Source organism: Dromiciops gliroides, chromosome 2 (assembly GCF_019393635.1).
Source record: "Dromiciops gliroides isolate mDroGli1 chromosome 2, mDroGli1.pri, whole genome shotgun sequence".
In the NCBI taxonomy this organism is placed as follows: domain Eukaryota; kingdom Metazoa; phylum Chordata; class Mammalia; order Microbiotheria; family Microbiotheriidae; genus Dromiciops; species Dromiciops gliroides.
Genome location: NC_057862.1, coordinates 137,210,562 through 137,231,003, shown reverse-complemented (window position 1 = coordinate 137,231,003; position 20,442 = coordinate 137,210,562). Strand labels below are relative to the sequence as shown.

The window sequence follows — 20,442 nt, the reverse complement described above, 5'->3', positions numbered from 1 at the left end:
GCTCCTGACTTGAAGGCCAGAGCTGCATCCACTAGCTGCCCCTAACATGTGGCCTTCTAAGTCAATATAGGTGCAAGAATCCTCATATGGCTGTGTTTAACACTACTGCTTTAGACACATTCCTGCATAATCACAGGCCAACTACTTTTCTTTTCAAGGAAGGACAAGTAAACACAAAGAGAGTGATCCTTCAGAAAAGAACATTCCACCACTCACAGAGAAAGGGAACACCTCCCTTATAACCACCAACCACAACTGTTATCCAACTGCCACCAGCAGGTAGGTAGGCACATGAGCCGTGGAAGTGATACCACTGGTCCTATTTCCAGCCCAGCCGTCATCTAGTGAGGCAAGACAGTTTAGTTAAGAGTTAGAGAAACATACTTGCCTTGTGAGTTCCTGGCACTAACACTATCTTGACTAAAATCTCCCCTTTGACTCCAAGGGAGCCAGCTTGTTGGAACCTAGCCCCCAGAGTGATTTTCCTAAATCACAGGTTTGACCTTATCACACATACACACATTCACATACACATAGAGACACACACTCCATAAACTCAGTGGCTTTTTATCGCTTCCAGGGTCAAATAAAAAACCATGTGGTTGACATTCAAATACCTTCACGATCAGCTCTCCCTACTTTTCCAGTGTTCTGATACCTTATCTGCCCCCAATATTCTGTGATCAAGTGATACTGGCCTCTTGATGTTCTTTGAACAAGAAACTCCATCCCCTGACTCTAGTCATTTTCACTGGTTGTCTTTCCTGCCTGAAATGCTTCCCCTTCTAATCTCGGCCTCTAAATTCTAGCTAAAACCTCACCTTCTACAGAAAACCCATTTAATTTTAGTGCCGTCTCTCTCTTGATTATTTCCACTTTATCCTATATAGTGCTGATTTGTACATAGTTTCTTGCATGATGTCTCTCCCATTAGATTGTGAGTTCTTTGAGAGTAGGGGATTTTCTTTTCTTTTTTCTTTTCTTTTTTTTGTTGCCTTTCTTTGTACCCCAGTGCTTACCATTGTGATGGTCACACATTTGGTGCTTAATCAATGTTTATTGACTGACTTACCCTGAACTCAAGGATTGTGGGAATAGAAGTGCTTCCAAGCAAGTGTCAGAAGGAGTCATACTGGCAAATAACCCCTGTGGAGATGCAGCCTTGCAACTGCTCCTACAGGTACAACAGCCACTTTTTTTTTTTTAAACTCAGAAAAGAGTTTTGATCACCAAAGTCTTTGTCACTGTCAAATGGCTCAACATCAAAAAGTGATATAATTTTATCAGTGGAAATCAAATTAAAGAAGAAGCATTACCATCTGTTTTACCTCTGTACTCTAAGGACCATAGGAACTTTCTTACAGCTGAAACCTTTCATCTGTGCTGATTTCTCTATTAAAATGTGAGCTCCTTGGGAGCAGGGGGCTAGCTTGCTTGTCTAATCCTATCTCTAGTGCTTAGGGAGATGCTTTTGCATACATTAAGTGCTTAATAAATACTTCATTCATCCCTTCACTTTTACAATACAAGCTCCTTTCCAGCTATCTTTTGTTCATTGAAAGTAAATACAAAAATAAATAAATAAAATAAAAGTAAATTTTTTTTTAAAGGAAAGTAAATAAATTATGAATAAGTAGGTTAGGAGCACAATGTCTCCCCCCCCCCCTTTGGAAAGCTATGTTCTAATTCAGTGACTGCTTATGTTTATGTATCAGTTTAATCCAGTTTTTCTAGGACACACTATCAAGGTAGGTGGTGGAATTCTTCTTGGAGACCTGTAGCATGAACAATGGGAGGTGTTCCGAATCAGGGAGATAGGTGACTGAGTCTTTGTACTATGAACAGAGGCTTTAAAAATGGTGAAAATATGGATTTTGTGCCACTAATTCATCGTGGCAAATTTCGTAAACTATCTTTTCCAACTTTGTCATCCGTAAAATGGGGTTAACAATGTTTATTTCACAGAGTTGTTTCAGGATAAAGCGAGATCATAAATGTAGAAATGTTTAAAAATGTTTTAAGATGTAAAATATTATTATGTTTAACAGTGGAGTTGTCCGGGCTTATGTTTATTCAGTTTTGATTGTTAGGAAGGGAATAGAAGAACATGGGAGAACAACAGCAAAATCCCTGGGATTCTGAGTTTCCACTAAGTGACCAGGTAACTACTGTCTCTCCTCGTCTCACTGGTTCTCTGCCAGGTAGAGTATACTCATCGTCCGCCACCTGGCGCCCAGGTTCCCAGTCACTACACAAAAACCACGTGTAAAAAACAGTGCTTACAAACCTAAACATATGACCCTAGTTTTTAATCTCGACGCCAATAGTAAAAAGCAGGAGGCGGGAGACGAGAAATGCCAGGTTCCAATCGTCCGCCCGCTTTGCATCAGGGGAGGCCGGGTTTGGGATTTACCACGTGTGGGTTTGGTCCGCAGCGCTAATTATTTTTCGAAGACCTGGAGGGCTTCACTCCAGTTTGGGATCTGCCGCTGCGGCTGCCACCACCGCTACCTCCTCCTGCTGCTGCAAGAGACAAGTTCGGTGGGGCTTCTCCACTGAAATACAATGTTTGACGGCTCCCTCCTACCTCCTCTTTCATTTCCTTTGCTGCTGCTGCTGCTGTTTGGGAGATTGGACACAAGCGCAGGTAGCTCTTTCTTTCCTTCCCTACCTTGCCCCTTTCTATTCACTGCCACTTCCCCTCCAGCACTCCCTCCCCACCCTCCCCAGAGCTTGGCCGGTGTAGCATCACTTCCAAAGTCCCCCTCAATCCCTTCCACGCCGGGCTCTGTCTCCAACCCTAGCAGCAGCAACAGAAGCAGGCATCACGCAAACAACAGTCACCGCAACATTCCCGGTGTCGGTCCTGTTCCGAAGGGCTAGGACGCGAATTGTTCCCTGTCAGTGACTGGGGGTGGCGGGCTGAGGGGAGGCTGCCGGGCTGCAGTGCAGGGCTGATAGCTTTTCTCAGCAGTCGCCTGGTGTTGTGGTCTGTTGTACCAACTCCGTGCGCATAAGTGGCTATACCCTTAGTCTGGCTGTCCAACTCCAGCTTTAAACTTGTACAGAAGTTGCCTGATGCTTCTCTTCTTTTCCCTACGTTCCGAGAAACTCGGTAACTTTCGTAAGTGGCAACGTGTGTGGTTTATTGCAAAAACCCATTTTGGGTGGGGGCGAGGGAGAGGAACGGTGGTGAGTGAGACACTCATTCAGAAGTATATTTAGGCATCAATGCGGAAAGGAAATATAAATCATCTCCCTGTTTGGCTCCATTGTCTTCACTGCTTGTTCAGAATTTCCAGTGTGTTGGGTCTGGAGCTTGAAACCTGAGCACTCAGTGGAAAGGGGATGTAGGGCCCGGGCTCAGTGAGCAGGGAGGGCGAATGCAGCAGAGAGGGTGACCCGTAGAACGGATCTGGGGTGGAGGGAAAGGAGGGGAGGGGACTTCCAGGCTGAAACAGCCAGCTTGGAAACTCATAACAATGCCCATTTCCTCTCCTGCACACCTCCCTGCTTGCTGTCCGTTAGGGTAGGGAAGAGGTGAATTGGCCCTCACTGGCAGATCAGAGAATGGCCCCTGAATGGAATCATCCCCGGGACCCCGGCTCTTCTGGGAGCTGGGTGTTATGGGACGAGTGCCACTAATTTGGGCCTTTCTCTTCCCCTTCTTTGCAGCAGTTGGAAGCGTCACCGCTGCTGAGCTGGAAGTGGTGCTCCCTCGGCGGGTGCATCCGGAGGACATCCACCTGCTGCCACTGCCAACCGGGGAGGTGGGGGCCGGTAGCCAAGGCTTGCCGCGGCGGCGGCGGCAGCAGCCCTACTCAGGCGCCTCTGCAGAGAAGTCCTCCGGCTTGGGAAAGCGTGGCTTTCTCTTACACTTGCCGGGCCTTCGGCGGGACCTCTACTTGCAGCTGCGGCGGGACCTGCGCTTCCTCTCCCGGGGCTTCGTGGTCGAGGAGCACGGAGCAACGGGGAGTCCGGATCCCTGAGCCTGAGCTCTGCTTTTACACGGGTCACGTATTGGGTTATAACGACTCCTTGCTTCAGTCAGCACCTGCGGTGGATTGGTACTAACGCTTTTCTTCCGATGAAGCTTCTCATTTAGGGAGGCATCACACGTGGTGTGGCTGAGTATGTGAACCTGTGGGTGTGCGCAGGTGTGTGTGTGTGTGTGCGCAGGGTGTGTGTGTGTGTGTGTGTGTGTGTGTGTGTGTCCTGCGTTCTGTGGTATGTATTAAGCAGACAGTGTCGGACTTTGATAAGCAAATCAAAGATCTCAGAACCAAACTGTAACATCTGTGCTTATGAAGGGGACATGTCCAAAATCCTTTCAAATAAGTTGTTAAATAGAAGAGGGAAAAAAGAAAGTGGAAAGATACAGGGCCTTACAATCAGATTTGTTCAAGTGTGAGTGGAAGCCTTTAGAGGAATGTTAATGTGTGTGCAGGGACACCTGAAGATTATAAGCTATTGATGGGAATATTAAAGCTGATAAAGCAAAAGACTTAGCTGAAAGGAAAGGTAGCTTCTGCAAAGTAATTTCTGAGATAGATTTTGTCATTGAATGGTCTTACAGAGAATAATCATTCCATTCATTTCTTCAGGAGGAAATTTATCTCTTTTGTCTTCTTTCTTTTCCTGCTTTCACCTGAGAGTTGATGAGGGTGCACCTCTGAGTGAGGGAGGTAGCCTTGAGTGGCAGCCAGAGCTTCCTTCCATGAGCCAAAACTTTATACATATTAAGTTATTAGTAATTTAAAAAATTGAAACCTAGAAAGGCACAGGTGCATCTCCTTTATCTTAGTAAAGAAAAGAATTTGTTGACTTAAAGGAATTGTAGTGCATTTTCCACACCTAAAGTGTATTGTGCAGTTGGGTCATACCTGGCTCATGATACTCTGGAGAGCAGCCTGCATCATCCTTAGCACTTTGCAGTTGCCATCACCTACTTCTGTTGGCTTCTATATATTTTGTTCCTACACTTTATGGTCAGACCAGTCTATTACTTACTCATACATTATTTTTGCAGCACTTGTTATGTGCATCTAGTTTAAGGCAGAGAAACTCCTCAAATTCTAGAAAGCTCAGGGCTTCAGGCAGTTAATCCTTTGACTCCACTGATTTCTGTGGCTAGCTAATAGACCCCACACAGATTCGTAGGCAGCAGCTTCTCAGGACGGGTTTTGTATGGCATCTGGTGTCAAGCCATGGACTGCTCAGAGTGTTGCCTTGCATTCATTCATGAGCTCCCTGTCGTGTTTATGATCTGAGTCAGTAAGGGTAGTTTATTACATCCCTTTGGGTCCCTCTCACTGTGTCAGTTCATACACGTAGCTGGTTGTTTTTTGTTTGTTTCTGTGTTCTTTTATTTCCTTGCCTTGTCCTCTATAGTGTTATTCAGTACACCCCCCCCCAATAATCTGTGGTGAGCACCCTTTAGAATATTACTGAAAAGCTTCAAGGTTAAGAGAAGTGACATTTCCTCTGGATTGAAAATGAAAATAGTTATGATCTTCTTTCCTCTCAATAATGATAATGCTTGGGATAGGGTTGGTGAAGGGGAGGGAAAAGGATTAGGGAGAGAGATTCCTGGAGTCTGAATTCAGTTAGGAAACTTGTTTTGAGTCGAGGGGAGGATATGATCTTGTAGACTAGAAGTCTCAGCATTGCTATTTTACTTAGTTGAATCATTCTTTGACTAGAATTTGGCCTGAGAACTGGGTCCTAGAAAAGAGTACTTGATTAGGGTGTAAGTGTTACTAGGAAAGTGGATTTATAACAGTATAGGGAGAGGCAAAGCAGGGAATGCAAAAGGAGGTGGGGAATAAGTAAAGAAAAGAAAGAAGGGAAAGATTAAATGGGTATGGCTAATCTTAGGACAATGAAAAAGGCACAACTCATCTCAAGGTATAGATAAGAATTTATTGTGTATATAAAGGGAAATGTTGTCTCACCACTATTATTCTACCTTTGCCAAAATGTTTAAAGGTCTGAATTACCCTCCTCTACCCATTTGAAGCAGCCCAAATGCTTTTATGTAGATTTAATAAGTGGCTGGAAAGATTAGAGTTTATATTTTTGAGTTTAGTATCTATTATGTAGAACGATATTTCTGCAATGAGAAAATGTAGACAATAGTCTTAAAAATAATTACACAGAGTGTAAGCACCCTTCTCCATTATGGAACAAATGAAGTAAAAAGTAATTTAATTTGTAGTTAAAGTTCTTTTCAGAAAAAAATGTGCTTTCTTTGGTACCATGTGGGGCGCTGTGCCTTAGATAAAGGATTATATTCAAAAGACTGAAGTTTGATAATTTACTGATTGACAGTGAAAACAGCCTGTAAATCACAGACAACTTTTACTGCGTAGTGTACCTTGTTAAACTCATCCATGATTTAAAAACTTCTCACAATACAAATAAATGACAGAAGAGTAATGGGGAGTCCAAGAATCTGGAAATGAATTCTATTTTGTTATTGATATATGGGCATAATGTAACTGAAAACACTTGAAAAGAGTAGGAAAACAAACTAGGTGAAGGTTGATAAATATCGTAATCTGTATCACGTAGTTTATGTGAGTTCAAAGGGCCCTTAACACTGAAATTAATTGTAATTGCATTTTATCAATATTTTGTACTGTAGTACAGACAAAAAAAAATTTCAATAGAACTGTTATTGGAATAGGCTAAACCAAAAGGAGGTATACGAAAGCGTTATACAACTGCCTTCTTTAGTAGGCTGGTCATTTTGAATAAGGATAGGTGAGTGTGGTCTAGTTTTTTAGAGATATTTGCTATGTGCAATAGTGAAGTACAATAATATTATAAAAGCTAGTAGATCCAGGCTGTAGCTATCATTGACAGCAAGAAAGAGGAAGAGAGTGGGGATCAAGAATAGCATAGCTTTGTGGAGAATTCTGGCTTCCAATTCAAGGGGAACCATGTTCTGGGTTTTGTTTTGTTTATAATGGAAATGAATTTGTGTTCAGGTAGTGGAAAGGTGCATCAGTATTCTAGAGGATTAGAGATAAATAGTTTGCCTCAACAGCTTTTGTTTCACTACTTTCCCCATCACTTCTCTTGCCATCCTTAAGTTGACATGCTTTTTTTTTTTATGGGGCAATGGGGTTAAGTGACTTGCCCAGGGTCACACAGCTAGTAAGTGTCAAGTGGCTGAGGTCGGATTTGAACTCAGGAACTCCTGAATCCAGGGCCGGTGCTTTATCCACTGCGCCACCTAGCCGCCCCAGTTGACAGGCTTTTGATAATAGAGCTGATATGTGGAGCGACCTAGGGAATTCTTACCATAGTGACTCATTTCAAAATGCCTTTGTAACTTGGCTTCTAGTTTTCCTTTGTTTCTTATCTATTTGTATTCCATTAAATTTTCTCAGAACCAAGAAAGGTAGAAGAATCCTTGCTACATACACTCTTAATATTTGGAAACACTGAAAAAATGTTTCTGCAACAATATATTTTTAAATCATTCAAGTTTGATAACACTTCCTCCTGAGTGTGTAAATAATTGAGGATGGGAAACCTTCCACAGAAAGGCTTGAAAAATTAAAATCGAAGCTTTGTTTAGTGTAATCGAGCAAGGTAAGTAATGGAGTAAGGGGGCAGCTAGGTGGTGAAGTGGATAGAGCACTGATCCTGAAGTTGAGAGGACCTGAGTTCAAATCTCACCTCAGACACTTACTAGCTGTGTGAACCCTGGGCAAGTTACTTAACTCTAATTGCCTTAAAACATTTGGGGCCATCTCTAGTCATCCTGATAACATATCTTGCCACTAGACCCAGATGCTCTGGAGGAGGAAGTGAGCTTGGTAAGTTTTCACAGCCCTTCATCACTTAAATCTGTCATGGCCCTTTTTGAGAATGAAGTACAAACAACAATAGAGCAAGGAAAGGTTAAATTTTAAGGAATAATGAAAAGTGTTTTTTCCCCTACATTAACCCTCTTAATTAATACAGTAAGAGCACTTTTTTTCTTGTCTAATTGCACAAAGGGAAATAAGCATAGTGTCAGAAAGACTCCCTTCAAGTTCTGTTTAGGGCATTGTGTGGTGAGCATTTTTCTTTAGATACATGTTGGCCAGTTTTGGAAAGACTATACAAATGAAAGGGCATAATAAGTATATACCATTCTGCTCTGCTGAAATCACTTTTTGAGACAGTGGTTGGGGAACTGGACAAGTACCTCAGAACCATAGAATTTCTTAAAGGCCCAAAAGCACATTCATTTCTACCCAACTCAAGGAGACATCATTTTTTAAAAAATTGGGCTGAGAGGCAATGTGGTGTACTGGATAGAGAGATGAACTTAGAGTCAGATATGTTTAAGTTTCACATTTGATACATCCTGTCTGTTGGACCCTATGCATCACTTAATTTCTCAGTGCTTTCCATCAGTTGTGTCAAACTCAAATAGAGGCAGGGTCACTAAACCTTACAGAAGAATTGCTATGGGCTGCATATTGAAATAGAAAGCCATATATTAATATTAGCTATTTTCTATTGTATTTTTATTTATTTTGGGAGCTCTCAGGAGTATTACAGGTCATGCCCTGACTCATGTTTGACACTTCTCTAAGCAACTCTATAAGACCATAAGCTTCAAAGAAAGTGCCAACCTGCATTGATAGAGTGAATTTCCTTATCTGTGAGCTCCCTGTACCATTAAAATTATAGGTCTGGTCTGTATCTTGAATATTTGGGCCATTCTTCATTGAAGTGAACATTTAATTGTTGTTTTAAAAATTTAAATATCAAAATAGAGCATTTTTCTTATGTGCAGAATGCAGAAGTTTCTGTATGAAACTAAATCTTTCACCTGCACCGCTTTTAAAAAAATGTATACTTATATATTCTGCTTATTAACCTTGTCCTTCCTTTCTTCTGATTGTCCTCTTCTCTCTATGAATTTTAAAATGGTTCAGTGGTCCTCTTTTTATCACTATTTCTACCCATTTCTCCCCTTACACACTCAGACTCCTCCCATTAACTAAGGTAAAGAAGAGGGGGACCTTCTGTCAAATAAGCACAGTAGATGAGCTAAATGAACCCAAACAGTGGCCATTTCCAATACTGTATGGCTCTACCTCATGTCTGTCGCTGCTCTGCCAAAAAGGGAGTAACTTGTGTCATCATAAGTCTTTTGCAAATGTGGTTTGTCATGACTTGATCAGATTCCTTAAGTATTTCAAAGTTGTTTTTCTCTACATTTTATGCTGTCCCTGCACAAATTGTTCTGTTTTTGTTCACTTCATTCTGCATTAATTTATACTACCCAGAATTCTCTGAAACAATTTCTTGTATTACTTCTTATGTTGGAATAATATTCTACTACATACATATACTCCAATTTGTTCAACCATTCCCCTCTTAGATTATAATAGTTTTTTTCCTTATCCCCATCCTTTAATCTCTTCTTCAGGATAAGAAAGTGTGTTTTGCTTGTGACTATTCCCTAACTCATATTTTCTTTTCTTTTAACCTGGTTTCCATTCCTGCTTATTTCCCTGTTGAGTTTTTTGATGTATTTCTACATCAAACTGGTGTGTGTGTGTGTGTGTGTGTGTGTGTTCAACAATCTTTTGTCATTTCAGATAAGAATGAGGTTCATGTGATACCCACCTTCCACTCCTTTATCCATGTTTGTACCCTGTTGTAGTTCTCCATATATTAAAAAATAACAAGTTCCTCCCCCTTCCTTCCTCCTCTCATTATATTGTATTTCTCCTTTTACCCTTGCTTCTCTTCTTTTCTTACCCTCAGAACAGGAGCTGATCTACTCCTCAGGGCTTCTGTTTTTCCTGTTTAACTCCTTAAGTACCTTTTGAAGTTATTATTAACTTTCTAAAGAGACACTTGTTCCTTCTTCCCATATTAGAATGTTAGGGCTACAACATCACATAGCTTCTAATTGCTCAAATAAATTCACCTTTGTTTCCTTGGATTCTTGTGTTTGTATTTCAAAGTTCTTATTCAGTTCTGGTCTTTTTTATCTAAAAATGCTTGAAAGCCTTTTGTTCCATCAAAAGAACAGTACCCCACCCCCAACAGAGTATATCCAGTTTTACAAGGTTAAGTTGTTTTTGGTTGTAAACCATATGTTTTGCTTTTTTGATTATTGTATTCCAAGATTGCCTCTCTTTTATAACAGAAGCTGCCAGGTCTTGTGTGATACTGACTATAGTTTATTTTATTACTGTTAGACAACTAGATGGAACAGTGCTTGAAGGATAAGGAAGCCTCAGTGCAAACTTGCTTGAATTGTTTTTTTCTGGATGTTTGTAGGATTTTTTTTTCTTTGGGGGGGGCTTGAGATTGTGGCTATGACATGCCTCAGACTTTTCCTTTTGGGGTCCCTTCAGGAAGTGATCAATGGATTTGCTATCACTTTATTTGCTCCTTTCTTCTAACAGAACTTTGTCTACCTATGATTTCTTGAAATATAGTATCTAGATCTTTTGTTTGTTTTATCATGCTTTTCAGGTATTTTAATAATTAATGAGTTATATTTCTTTGAACAATTTTCTAAGTTTTTAATATTATATATCTTCCATTTCTTCTGTTTCTTCAGTCTTGATTTTATTCTAATATTTTATGCTATCTCATGAAACCATTAATCTCTGTGTTTAGTTTTAGAGATTCCTTTCTTAGGGAAGGGTTTACCACTGTCCAATTCTTCCTCAAAAGTTTTTTAATTCTTTCTCTTCTTTTTTAAATCTCATTTTTCATTTATTCTAGGCATTCAAGTAGTCTTTGTGGAATGTTAATTCTACATATATTCTTTTGTTTCAATCTCTTCTTGTAGTTGTCATAGAATTAGATTGGCAATATTTTTTTTTTTTGGTGAGGCAATGAGGGTTAAGTGACTTGCCCAGGGTCACACAGTAAGTGTTGTCTGAGGCCAGATTGGAACTCAGGTCACCCTGACTCCAGGGCTGGTGCTTTATCCACTGCACCACCTAGCTGCCCCATCTTACCACTTTTTAACACAAATACTATGCACCATCTAAACTGGTGAAATGATTACTTCTCTTGTCCTACACACTATACGTAGATCAGAATAAGATCAGCCTTTTTTTTTTTTACCAACAAATTACATTGCTCACTTTTGTTGTTACCTGTTCACTAAAATCCTTCAGCATTTTCCCCCTGATACCTTTCATTCTGTACCTGTGCATACGATGGCATTTTGAATTCAGTAAAGAATTCTGTGATGAAATGGTACTAAAGAAGACTTCAGGCTTTGAACCTGCAAGGGCAATTGTGAAAATAGTGGAACTATTGACAAACAAGAAAGCATGGAAGGGAAGCTAGTTTGGGAGGCATGACAATTAGTTTGGTTTTAGAGTTTGAAGAAACACCATGAAAACCACATAGAAATGTACAGTAGAGAGAGAGATATAGAATTTGAGATTAGGAGAGGGATCAGCTCTATAAATTTAGATTTAAGAGGCTTATTTGGAGGGTAGGAGGTCACTGGGAATCCTTGGAGAGAGCTGAACAGTTATGGCTCTTGTCAAGCATATGTTTATACTTTAAAAAATTCTTCTTAAAAAAATTATTTGTTTTTAAGTGGTGAAATGCTGCATTGAACCATCTATCCTCTTACATCTGATCTCCTTTATGATAAACAGCATGCTTTGGTAAGCAAATTGTTTCAAGAAAAAAAGTGGAATCTGATTGTAGAATAGTTTTTTCTTTGCAAAGTAAACTGCTCACCTAGGAATCAAATCTATGACCTGTACATTATTAACATCACTCTCTAACCAGATATAACCTAGAGCGTGTAAAATAAGAACAAAGCCCATCCCTGATTTAGAAAGTGACTCTCACAGCTTTCTCTCAAAAAGAACATGATCAGGCCTTTGGGTGCAAATGTTACTGAAACTTTAATGTGAAGCACATATAGGGAATAATATTGCATAGGGTGATATTCATTGTAGTTGTATAGCTTTGCTCCCTTATAGATACAGAGATGATAGCATTCTATGTTTCCAGTAACATGTAAGACAGAGATTTTGTTCCACTGGTTTAAGTTTTTCTCTTAAAAATGCCAAAAAGTTGGGATAACATTAGGTGGTGATGAAACTAAATTTTTACTTACATATTTCTGGCATTAGAGAAAATGGCTGGCACTGCTTCAGGAAGATTGGCAATGTTTTTAGTGACAGCACCTGATTTACAGCTTTCTTCTGAACTGGTATAGAAACTCCCAAAATAAGTGCAAGATGGAAAGTTAAAAAGCAAATGAACACACATAACTTCACAGAAAAACTGTTCTGAAATAGACTGCTTTCCAAGATATTTTATGTCATGGAGACTTTTCCCTCTTTGGGATATTTTAATTCTTTTTTTTTAAAAAAAAGGCAAAAATGCAAGCTGTATGAAGCAGCTAGGTCGAGTAGTGGCTAGGGTGTTGGAATGCGGAAGTCCTGAGTTCAAATCCTCCTTGAGAGATTTACTAGCTGTGTCACCCCAAACAAACCTCTTACAATCTTTCTTAAGCTCAGGTTATTCATGAGTAAATGAAAGAGTTAGAGTTAATAGCCTTCAAGGGACCCGTCCAGCTCTAAATTGTTGATCCCATAAATAATCATAGTCAAATAAAACAAACACATTGGGAATGTTTGAAATGTATACCAAACACATTGGGAATGTTTGAAATGTATACCTCAATCTGTCCCTTGACTCTTCCACCTCTGTTCCATAGTGGGCAACATGCTTCATCATTGGTCTTCTGGAATAGTGATGGTCACCATAGAGTTCTTGAGTCCTTCAAATTGTTGTTCTTAATAAGTTGTAGTTATTATATATATTGTACTCCTGGTTCTGTTCACTTCACTTTATCAATTCATTTAAGTCTTCCCACATTTCTCTGAATCCATCCTTTTCATCATTTTATGGTACAGTTATACTCTATTTCATTCATATACCATAATTTGTTCAAACATTTCCCAATCAATGAATTCCCCTTTAGTTTCTTATTCATTGCTACAACAAAAATGCTGATATCTATCTATCTTCTATTTCTAGTTGCTGATATATACATAAATATAGATAGATTCATATATGAATCTATTTTATTTTTTCCTGATCTATGAGCTATATTCCTAATATTGCTGGGTCAAAGGGTTTTGTGACTTTTGGAGCATAATTCCAAATTGCTTTCTAGGATGGCTGAGCCAATTCACAACCTCCAAAACAGTTCATTACTGTTCCTGTTCTTCCACTGCCCCTTAAACAATTATCATGATTTTTTGTTGTTGTCTTTGCCAGTCTCAGGAGTGTGAGTTGAAACCTCAGAATTTTTTAAAATTTGCATTTCCCTAATTAATAATGCTTTAGAGTATTTGTATATGGCTATCGATAGGTTGGCTTTCTTTCGAGAACTTTTTTTTTTTTTTGCCATTATCTATTGAAGAATGGCTCTCATATATTTGAATCCTTTTCTTATATCTTGGAAATGTGACCTTTATTGGAGAAGACAAGATTGCAAAGATTTTTTTGCCCCAGTTCACTGTTTTAACTGCATTAATTTTGTTTGAGCAAATAGCTTTTCAGTTTTTGTAATGAAATTGTCCATTTTATTTTATTGTGATCTTTTCTATTCCTTATCTGTTCATGAATTTTTCTCCTATTCATAGTTGCAAAAGGTATTTTCTTTCTTGTACCTCTAATTTCTTAATTATGGGACCCTTTATATTTAGATCATATATTAATTTGGACTTTATTTTGTTAGATGGTGGAAGATTTTAGTCTAAATATAATTTGTCAGTTTTCTCAGCAGTTTTTGTCAAACTGTGAATCTTTTATGATCTTTGGGTTTATCGAACCCTATGGTACTATATTAATTTACTTCACTGAATTTTAGGCCGTATCTGCTCCACTGATTGACTTTTCTCCATTTTTTAGCCAGTAGCAAATAATTATGGTAACCACTTTGTAGTATAGTTTGAGATCTGGTACTCTTAGCTACCCCCTTCTTCCCACTTCTTTGCATTATTTTCCATGAAAGTCTTGATCTTTTGTTCCTTTAGATGTATTTTATTATTTTGCCGCCTCTTTAAAATAATCCTGTGGTAGTTTGATATGGGACTGAGTCATTTAATTTAGTCAACATTATCATTTTTGGTATAATGGCATAGAAAAAGCATGAGTGATCTCCATTTTGTCTGTAAAGAGTGTTTCATAGTTATATTTGCATAGTTCCTTTTTGTGTCTTGTTATGCGGACTTTCAAATATTTTATATATTCTGTAGTTATCATGAATAGAAATTCTCTTTCTAACTCTTCCTGTTGATTTTTCTTGGTCACATGGAAAAGCTAATTATTTAGGTAGTTTGTTTTCTATCTCAATACTTTACTGAAGATATTAATTAGTTGTATTAATTTTAGTTTATTTTTTAGCATTTTGAAGTATGCCATTTGCTTTTATCACAACTACTCTGTGAATTAGGTAGTGCACATACTATCTCCATTTTACAGATGAAGAAACTGAGACTCAGGGAGGTGGTCTATACAATTAGTTTGTGTCAGAGCTGGGATCTGAACACAGTCCTCTTGACTCCAAATGACCGCATGTTTTAATCTTCTCTCCTGCTGCTGAACATTTTGATGTATCATCATTGCTGATATAGATTTTCTTTGTAAGTCTGGACAACTCAATAAATTATATTGTCTATGGAGGTAGAAGTATAAATTATGACTCTTTCCTGAATGGTCCGCATGGTGGCAGAAACATGTGGCCCCACAACAAATAAAATTCCCACATGTTGATTCGTTACCTACCTATTCTAGTTAGGGATTACGTTTATGGATGTTATATTCTGCCTGAGCTGACACTTAAATACAGGTTGGTAGCAAGTACAGGTAATAAGATGAGGAACCACAATCCAGGAGTCATAGCATGAATGAGACATAGACAAAAAAAGGGTGTCAGGACCACCGTGAACTTTCAAGCTAGCCAAGTAAATAGAAATCAAGAATTCACAGATACTGGAAAACACAGCAAGGTATGAAATTGAAACTCTATACAGTCAGCAAGCCAACGTCCTTGAGTTGAAGTAGCAGCTAGTCAAAGTAGGAAGAAAGCAGTCAGCAGCCAGGCAATGCACAGGAATGTAAGGAAGAGGAGAAGGGGACACCAGATGGTGGATGCACAATACCAGTAGTAAAGAAAGGACTCTGTAGCTTCTATTGTTCCCCTTTCACCCTGGTGAGAACAAACCTGGCTTTGAGGCCTACAAATGATAACTGAAAACATCTGGCTGAGTCTTGAGAGCTGGGGCTGAGAACTGGCACAGGTCTCTGGCAGAGGCATTTTCCTGACATGAGCAAAGAACTTAAAATATATTTCATGTAGAATGGGAGCTATTTCATGATTTCCCAACGTAATGGAGTCAGGCATAGTTATTAGAAAAGACATCAGATCTGGTGAATCCATTCATTCTTTTAAAGTAGAACAACACTATGATTTCAAGAAGCTATATTCTAGCACAATTTCAGAAGATAAAGGATTAAAGGTAATATTCTCTTTAGACCTGTGATCCATGGGTAGATTTCAGGGGATCTCTGAATATGGATGAAAAAAATGCATCTTTATTTTCACTATTCTCTAACTGAAATTTAACATTTCCTTCAATTATTTTAAAATATTATAGGATGGAGGTCCATGGGCTTCACTGGATTGCCAAATGGGTTTATGATATGCACAAAACTTTAAGAATCCTTGCTTTAAACAAATGATTATTTCACGAGTGTAATATATATATATGTGTGTGTGTGTGTGTGTGTGTGTGTGTGTGTCTGAGATGAGATTTTTTAAAATGAGTGGTAAATTGTCATAGATTCTTTTAAAAATATTTTACTGATGTCTGTCTTTCTATCACAGTCATTTCAATGCCACTCCTCCAGACTCGACTCTCTCAGATGACAAAAGACACCCAATGAAGCACTCTAACATAATTTCATTGTTGGTGAATACTCTGTAGTCTAAGACTGAAAAAAACAAAACAGATTTGCAATGTAGGAGGTATGGTGTAGCTGTCTTCTGGGCTAGCATTTGGAAAAGGCTATAATGGTTCATTCTTCTTAGCCCCTTAAGGCAGAATTAGAAGAAATGGGTAGAAGTAGCATATATCCCCATTTTAGCTCAACAAAAGGAAAACAAACTTTCTAACCATCAGAGCTGCCCAAAGGTAGAAGGGTCTGTTTCATGAGGTAAGGAATTTTCATGAAAAATCTTCAGGCAAAGGCTGATGGCCACTTGTCAATATCATCCCAGATGAGATTCTTGTGCAGGTATGTGTTGAGCTACATTATCTCAGAGGTTTCTTCAGATTTTGAAATGCTACTGTCATCATGCTAAATGTTCACCCAATGGAAAAACCATTTCCATGTAATTGTTGAGTGCAGGGATAAATTGAAAATAATTAGGTTCATGTTTGACATGACTCAACAATCCAGAAATTGTGTACTTCACACAATTGCCACTAGTAATAAAGACTTTTAAAAACTTTAAAAACAGCTTTAGCTCTCCCATAGCTCCCATTCTAGCTCCCATGGCAAAGAGGAGGATTTCTAGTAGGACATAACATTGTATCAATTGGCAAGTGTATTCACAGTATGCTCAAACTCAACATATCCAACATAGAAGATAATTTTCTTTCCCCTTAAAACCACTCCTTCTTCTAACTTCCTTATTTCTGCCCATAATATAACAATTCACAAGTAATCCTTGACTCTTCACTTGGACACACTGCCCTCCCCATCTAATCAATTGCCAACTCTTTGTCAATCCCATCTCTTCATCAGCTCAGTCATCTGTACCAAACACCCCAAATACTCTTCAGGACTCCTTAAATCTTGTCTGGGATATTGTAATACTCTCCTAACCAGCCTCTCCCCTTTCCAATCCATCCTCCACATAGCTGGCCAATCAATATTCCTGAAGAATAGATTTCTCCTTTGCTCAAGAAGCTTTTGTGGCTGGCTCCCTATTACCTCTAGGACAAAAGGCAAATTCCTCTGTTTGGTCTCACAATCTGACTCCAACTGGTCATGTACTTTATACTTGAGCTAAACTGGCCTTCTCTCTGTTCCTCATACATGACCTTCATTGTTCTGTGCATCTGCACAAGACCACTAAAATGCCACCACCTTCAGGAGCCCTTTCCTAATTTTCCTAATTTTTAGTGCCCTACCCCATCAAGTCACTTTGTATTTAATTATATATGATCTGCATAAGTCCTCCCCCTTCCCCCAAATAGAATATAAGGTCTTTTTTTTTTTTTTAAAGTGAGGCAATTGGGATTAAGTGATTTAACCAGGGTCACACAGCTAGTAAGTGTTAAGTGTCTGAGGCCGGATTTGAACTCAGGTACTCCTGATTCCAGGGCCGGTGCTCTATCCACTGTGCCACCTAGCTGCCCCTAGAATATAAGATCTTTAAGAGCTCTCTTTTATACTTGTATCCCTGGTTCCAAAGACAATACCTGACACCTAGTAAGTGTTTAATGAATTCTTGTTGACTTATTGTGTTCCAAAATAATTCCCCAGGCTAAGGGTTATCAGTTCCTAAAATCTGATTCTCTATAGTAAGGTTTTAACTCCCCCTTTCACCCTAATGTTTTCCATGCTTGGCAATTTCTTTACTAAAATGCCGTACCCCAAATGTAATATTGGAGATGGGGGAATCCAACAAGATTTCTCTTTTTCTCAATCTGAACATGATGTTCTTACTTTTGGAGAGGAAGATCACATCAGTGTTGTTATTGTTAAGTTATACTGTTGACTTTAAACTTGCTGTTTGCTAAAAACTCCAGTTTTTTTACATGAACCATTGTCTTCCATTATGCAGTCACATTTCTGCTGTCCTATCCTTGAACCATTGATTTTTTTGAACCCAAGTAGAGAACTTCACATTTATCTTTCTTAAATTTCATCTTGCTTTGTGTCATTGTCATAGCCCTTCAAGGCCTTCTTGGAGCTGACCGAGGACCAGGCATAGGACTTCCTGCACCCTCATAAACAAATTTGAATGGCAGCAATAGAAGATAACTTTGTCTAGCTCCACACACTGTTACTCATTTAACACTGAACCCCTATGGCCTGAACCCCAGACCTTGCCCCTTGTTTGTCCACACTTAGACCTTGCTTTGATTCTTGGTTTCTCAACACCATTTCTACTTTTAACACTATCTCCCATGACTTTCCCTTTATACCCCACTTCGGGTTTTATTCCTTGTGCTTGATGCTGTCTTGTTTTTACTGTAACTCTGATCCTACCTTCCTAGTTACATCATTCTTCTTTTACTCTTCAAATTGTGGAGGATTCATACATTACTATAGAACCCAGGAAGCTGGCCAGTACATTGGCTTCCTATCATTCACCAAAAGTTTGATAAGTATGCAATCTATACCTTTATCCAAGTTATTGATAAAAACATTGAGGATAGAGCCAAACCAGGACATTCCCCTAAGAAATCTCCCTCTAGGCTCCCTCTAGATGGATTAATCACAACTCTTCCTATGGCTAGTTCTGAAATGACCTGACTATACTTGATTCTAGTTTGTATCTCTTTATCTTGCTCACAAGGTTGGCTGTGAGAGCCTTTGTTAAATATTTGGTACATTACATCTGAGGCTTTCCTTGATTATTTTGTTAATCGACAGAAATAAATGAAGTTCATTCGGCATGACCGATTTTTGATGAATTCATTCTGACTCTTAAATGACCAAGTGCATTCTTTTCTAAGTGCTCACAAGACATTCTTTTATCCATGTATTTTAGAATTTTTCCAGGTATTATGGTCAAGTTAACTGGCCTGCTATTTGAAGAATCGACCTTCTTCCCATTTTTGAAAACTGATTGACTTACCAGAATCCAATTCTGTGGTACCTTTCTCATGATTTTGAATAAATTCTGCATAATTTCTCAAAGATCACATGTTTCAGTAGTTATATCCGGAGTTCCTCACCTCCAGCTCTACTTCCAATATCTAGGAGTGTGGTTCATTTGAAATTTGAGACTTAAACCTGTTAAAGTAGCAAGTTGCTCTCATTAAATGAATATATAGGGGGCAACTAGGTGGCGCAGTAGATAAAGCACCAGTCTTAGATTCAGGAGGGCCTGAGTTCAAATCCAGCTTCAGACACGACACTTACTAGCTTTGTGACCCTGGACAAGTCACAACTCTTATTGCTCTGCAAAACAAACAAACAAAAAAGGAATACGTATCAGGTTTGAAGTCCATGAAGAACCATAACTAAAGCAAGGTGATGGAGACTTTGTCCTGGGATACCATATTTATAAAATAGATTTTTAAAATCTGCTCTTAGCACCCATTGTATCATAATAATTAGTTTAAAAAAGGAAGCCATCAGATAACAAACTTCTTTCTACCAAAATTGCATTTTAAGTAAGCTCCTCCCCACTCCAATCTTTCAATAACCCCCTTCTTCCTTTAGGAGAAAGTATCCTACAATCTCTGCCACCAGAGGTCAAGATCTTGAGATCTTTTACACAACCCCAATTGAACGTTTCATAATAAGTTGATTTGGATGCTCTTTTTATGCTACTTTCCTTGGGCTCACTTTGTTAAGCTTGTTACAGTCACTAAATTGCAAGTTGCAGTTTGAGAACCCATCAACTATTTTGGTTCTGTATTTCCTAGTCAAGAGATAGGATGAACAGAATGTCCTCATTAAGGTGGAGGGGTTAAAAAGCAAAGTAAGAGTTAGGTATCCTTGCCTCTTTCTATTGTCATCTTTATTACATCTGCTCCAGGCATTGGTCCTGTCCTTTTTATTTTACTTTTCTCTTGTCCCAATAAAACTTTTTAGAAAATCCATCTTATTTGTTTTATTGGTTTATTTCTTTGCATTTTATTTAAATTATTATATTTAATTATTTGCATTTTATTTAAATAGTATGCATTCATTCATTCAGCACATTAAAGACTTCAGCTCATTCTTGGCTTTGGTGTTGCCAGTGTTCTTTTTTTTTTGTTTTGTTTTGTTTTGTTTTTTAGTGAGGCAATTGGGGTTGTGACTTGCCCAGGGTCACACAGCTAGTAAGTGTTAAGTGTCACCTAGCTGCCCCGCCAGTGTTCTTATAATAGGACTGTGTTATTCATTTGTATGTAGCCTCAATTAAATACCATCACTTTCATTTTCTGTATGACTTAAAAATACAGATTAATAATAGTAGATAGAATTTACATAGCACCTTAAAGTTTGCAAAGCACTTTATAGATATTATCTCATTTAATCTGTGGTAAAAAAAAATATGAAAGTTTTTAACAGTCGGTTAGGATAGCTGAAAGACACCAGTTTTTGAAGGACCACCCTTTTGGGGAGGAGACGAACAGTCCGCCTGCTGCGCAAGTCAGACTGCCTGCGGCGCACTTGACTTCCGGGGTGGAG

General features: G+C 38.7%; 1 protein-coding gene across 1 annotated transcript in view; it reads left to right on the top strand.

Annotated features, from left to right (window-relative positions):
- The first annotated feature begins 2,565 nt into the window (after positions 1-2,565).
- ADAMTS17 (ADAM metallopeptidase with thrombospondin type 1 motif 17) overlaps positions 2,566-20,442 on the top strand; it is a 502,569-nt gene continuing 484,692 nt past the window's right edge. The window contains 4 exon segments of the mRNA XM_043985378.1: positions 2,566-2,647; positions 3,676-3,977; positions 3,979-4,036; positions 4,039-4,067. Of these exon segments, the coding sequence (XP_043841313.1) occupies positions 2,566-2,647; positions 3,676-3,977; positions 3,979-4,036; positions 4,039-4,067 (471 nt within the window).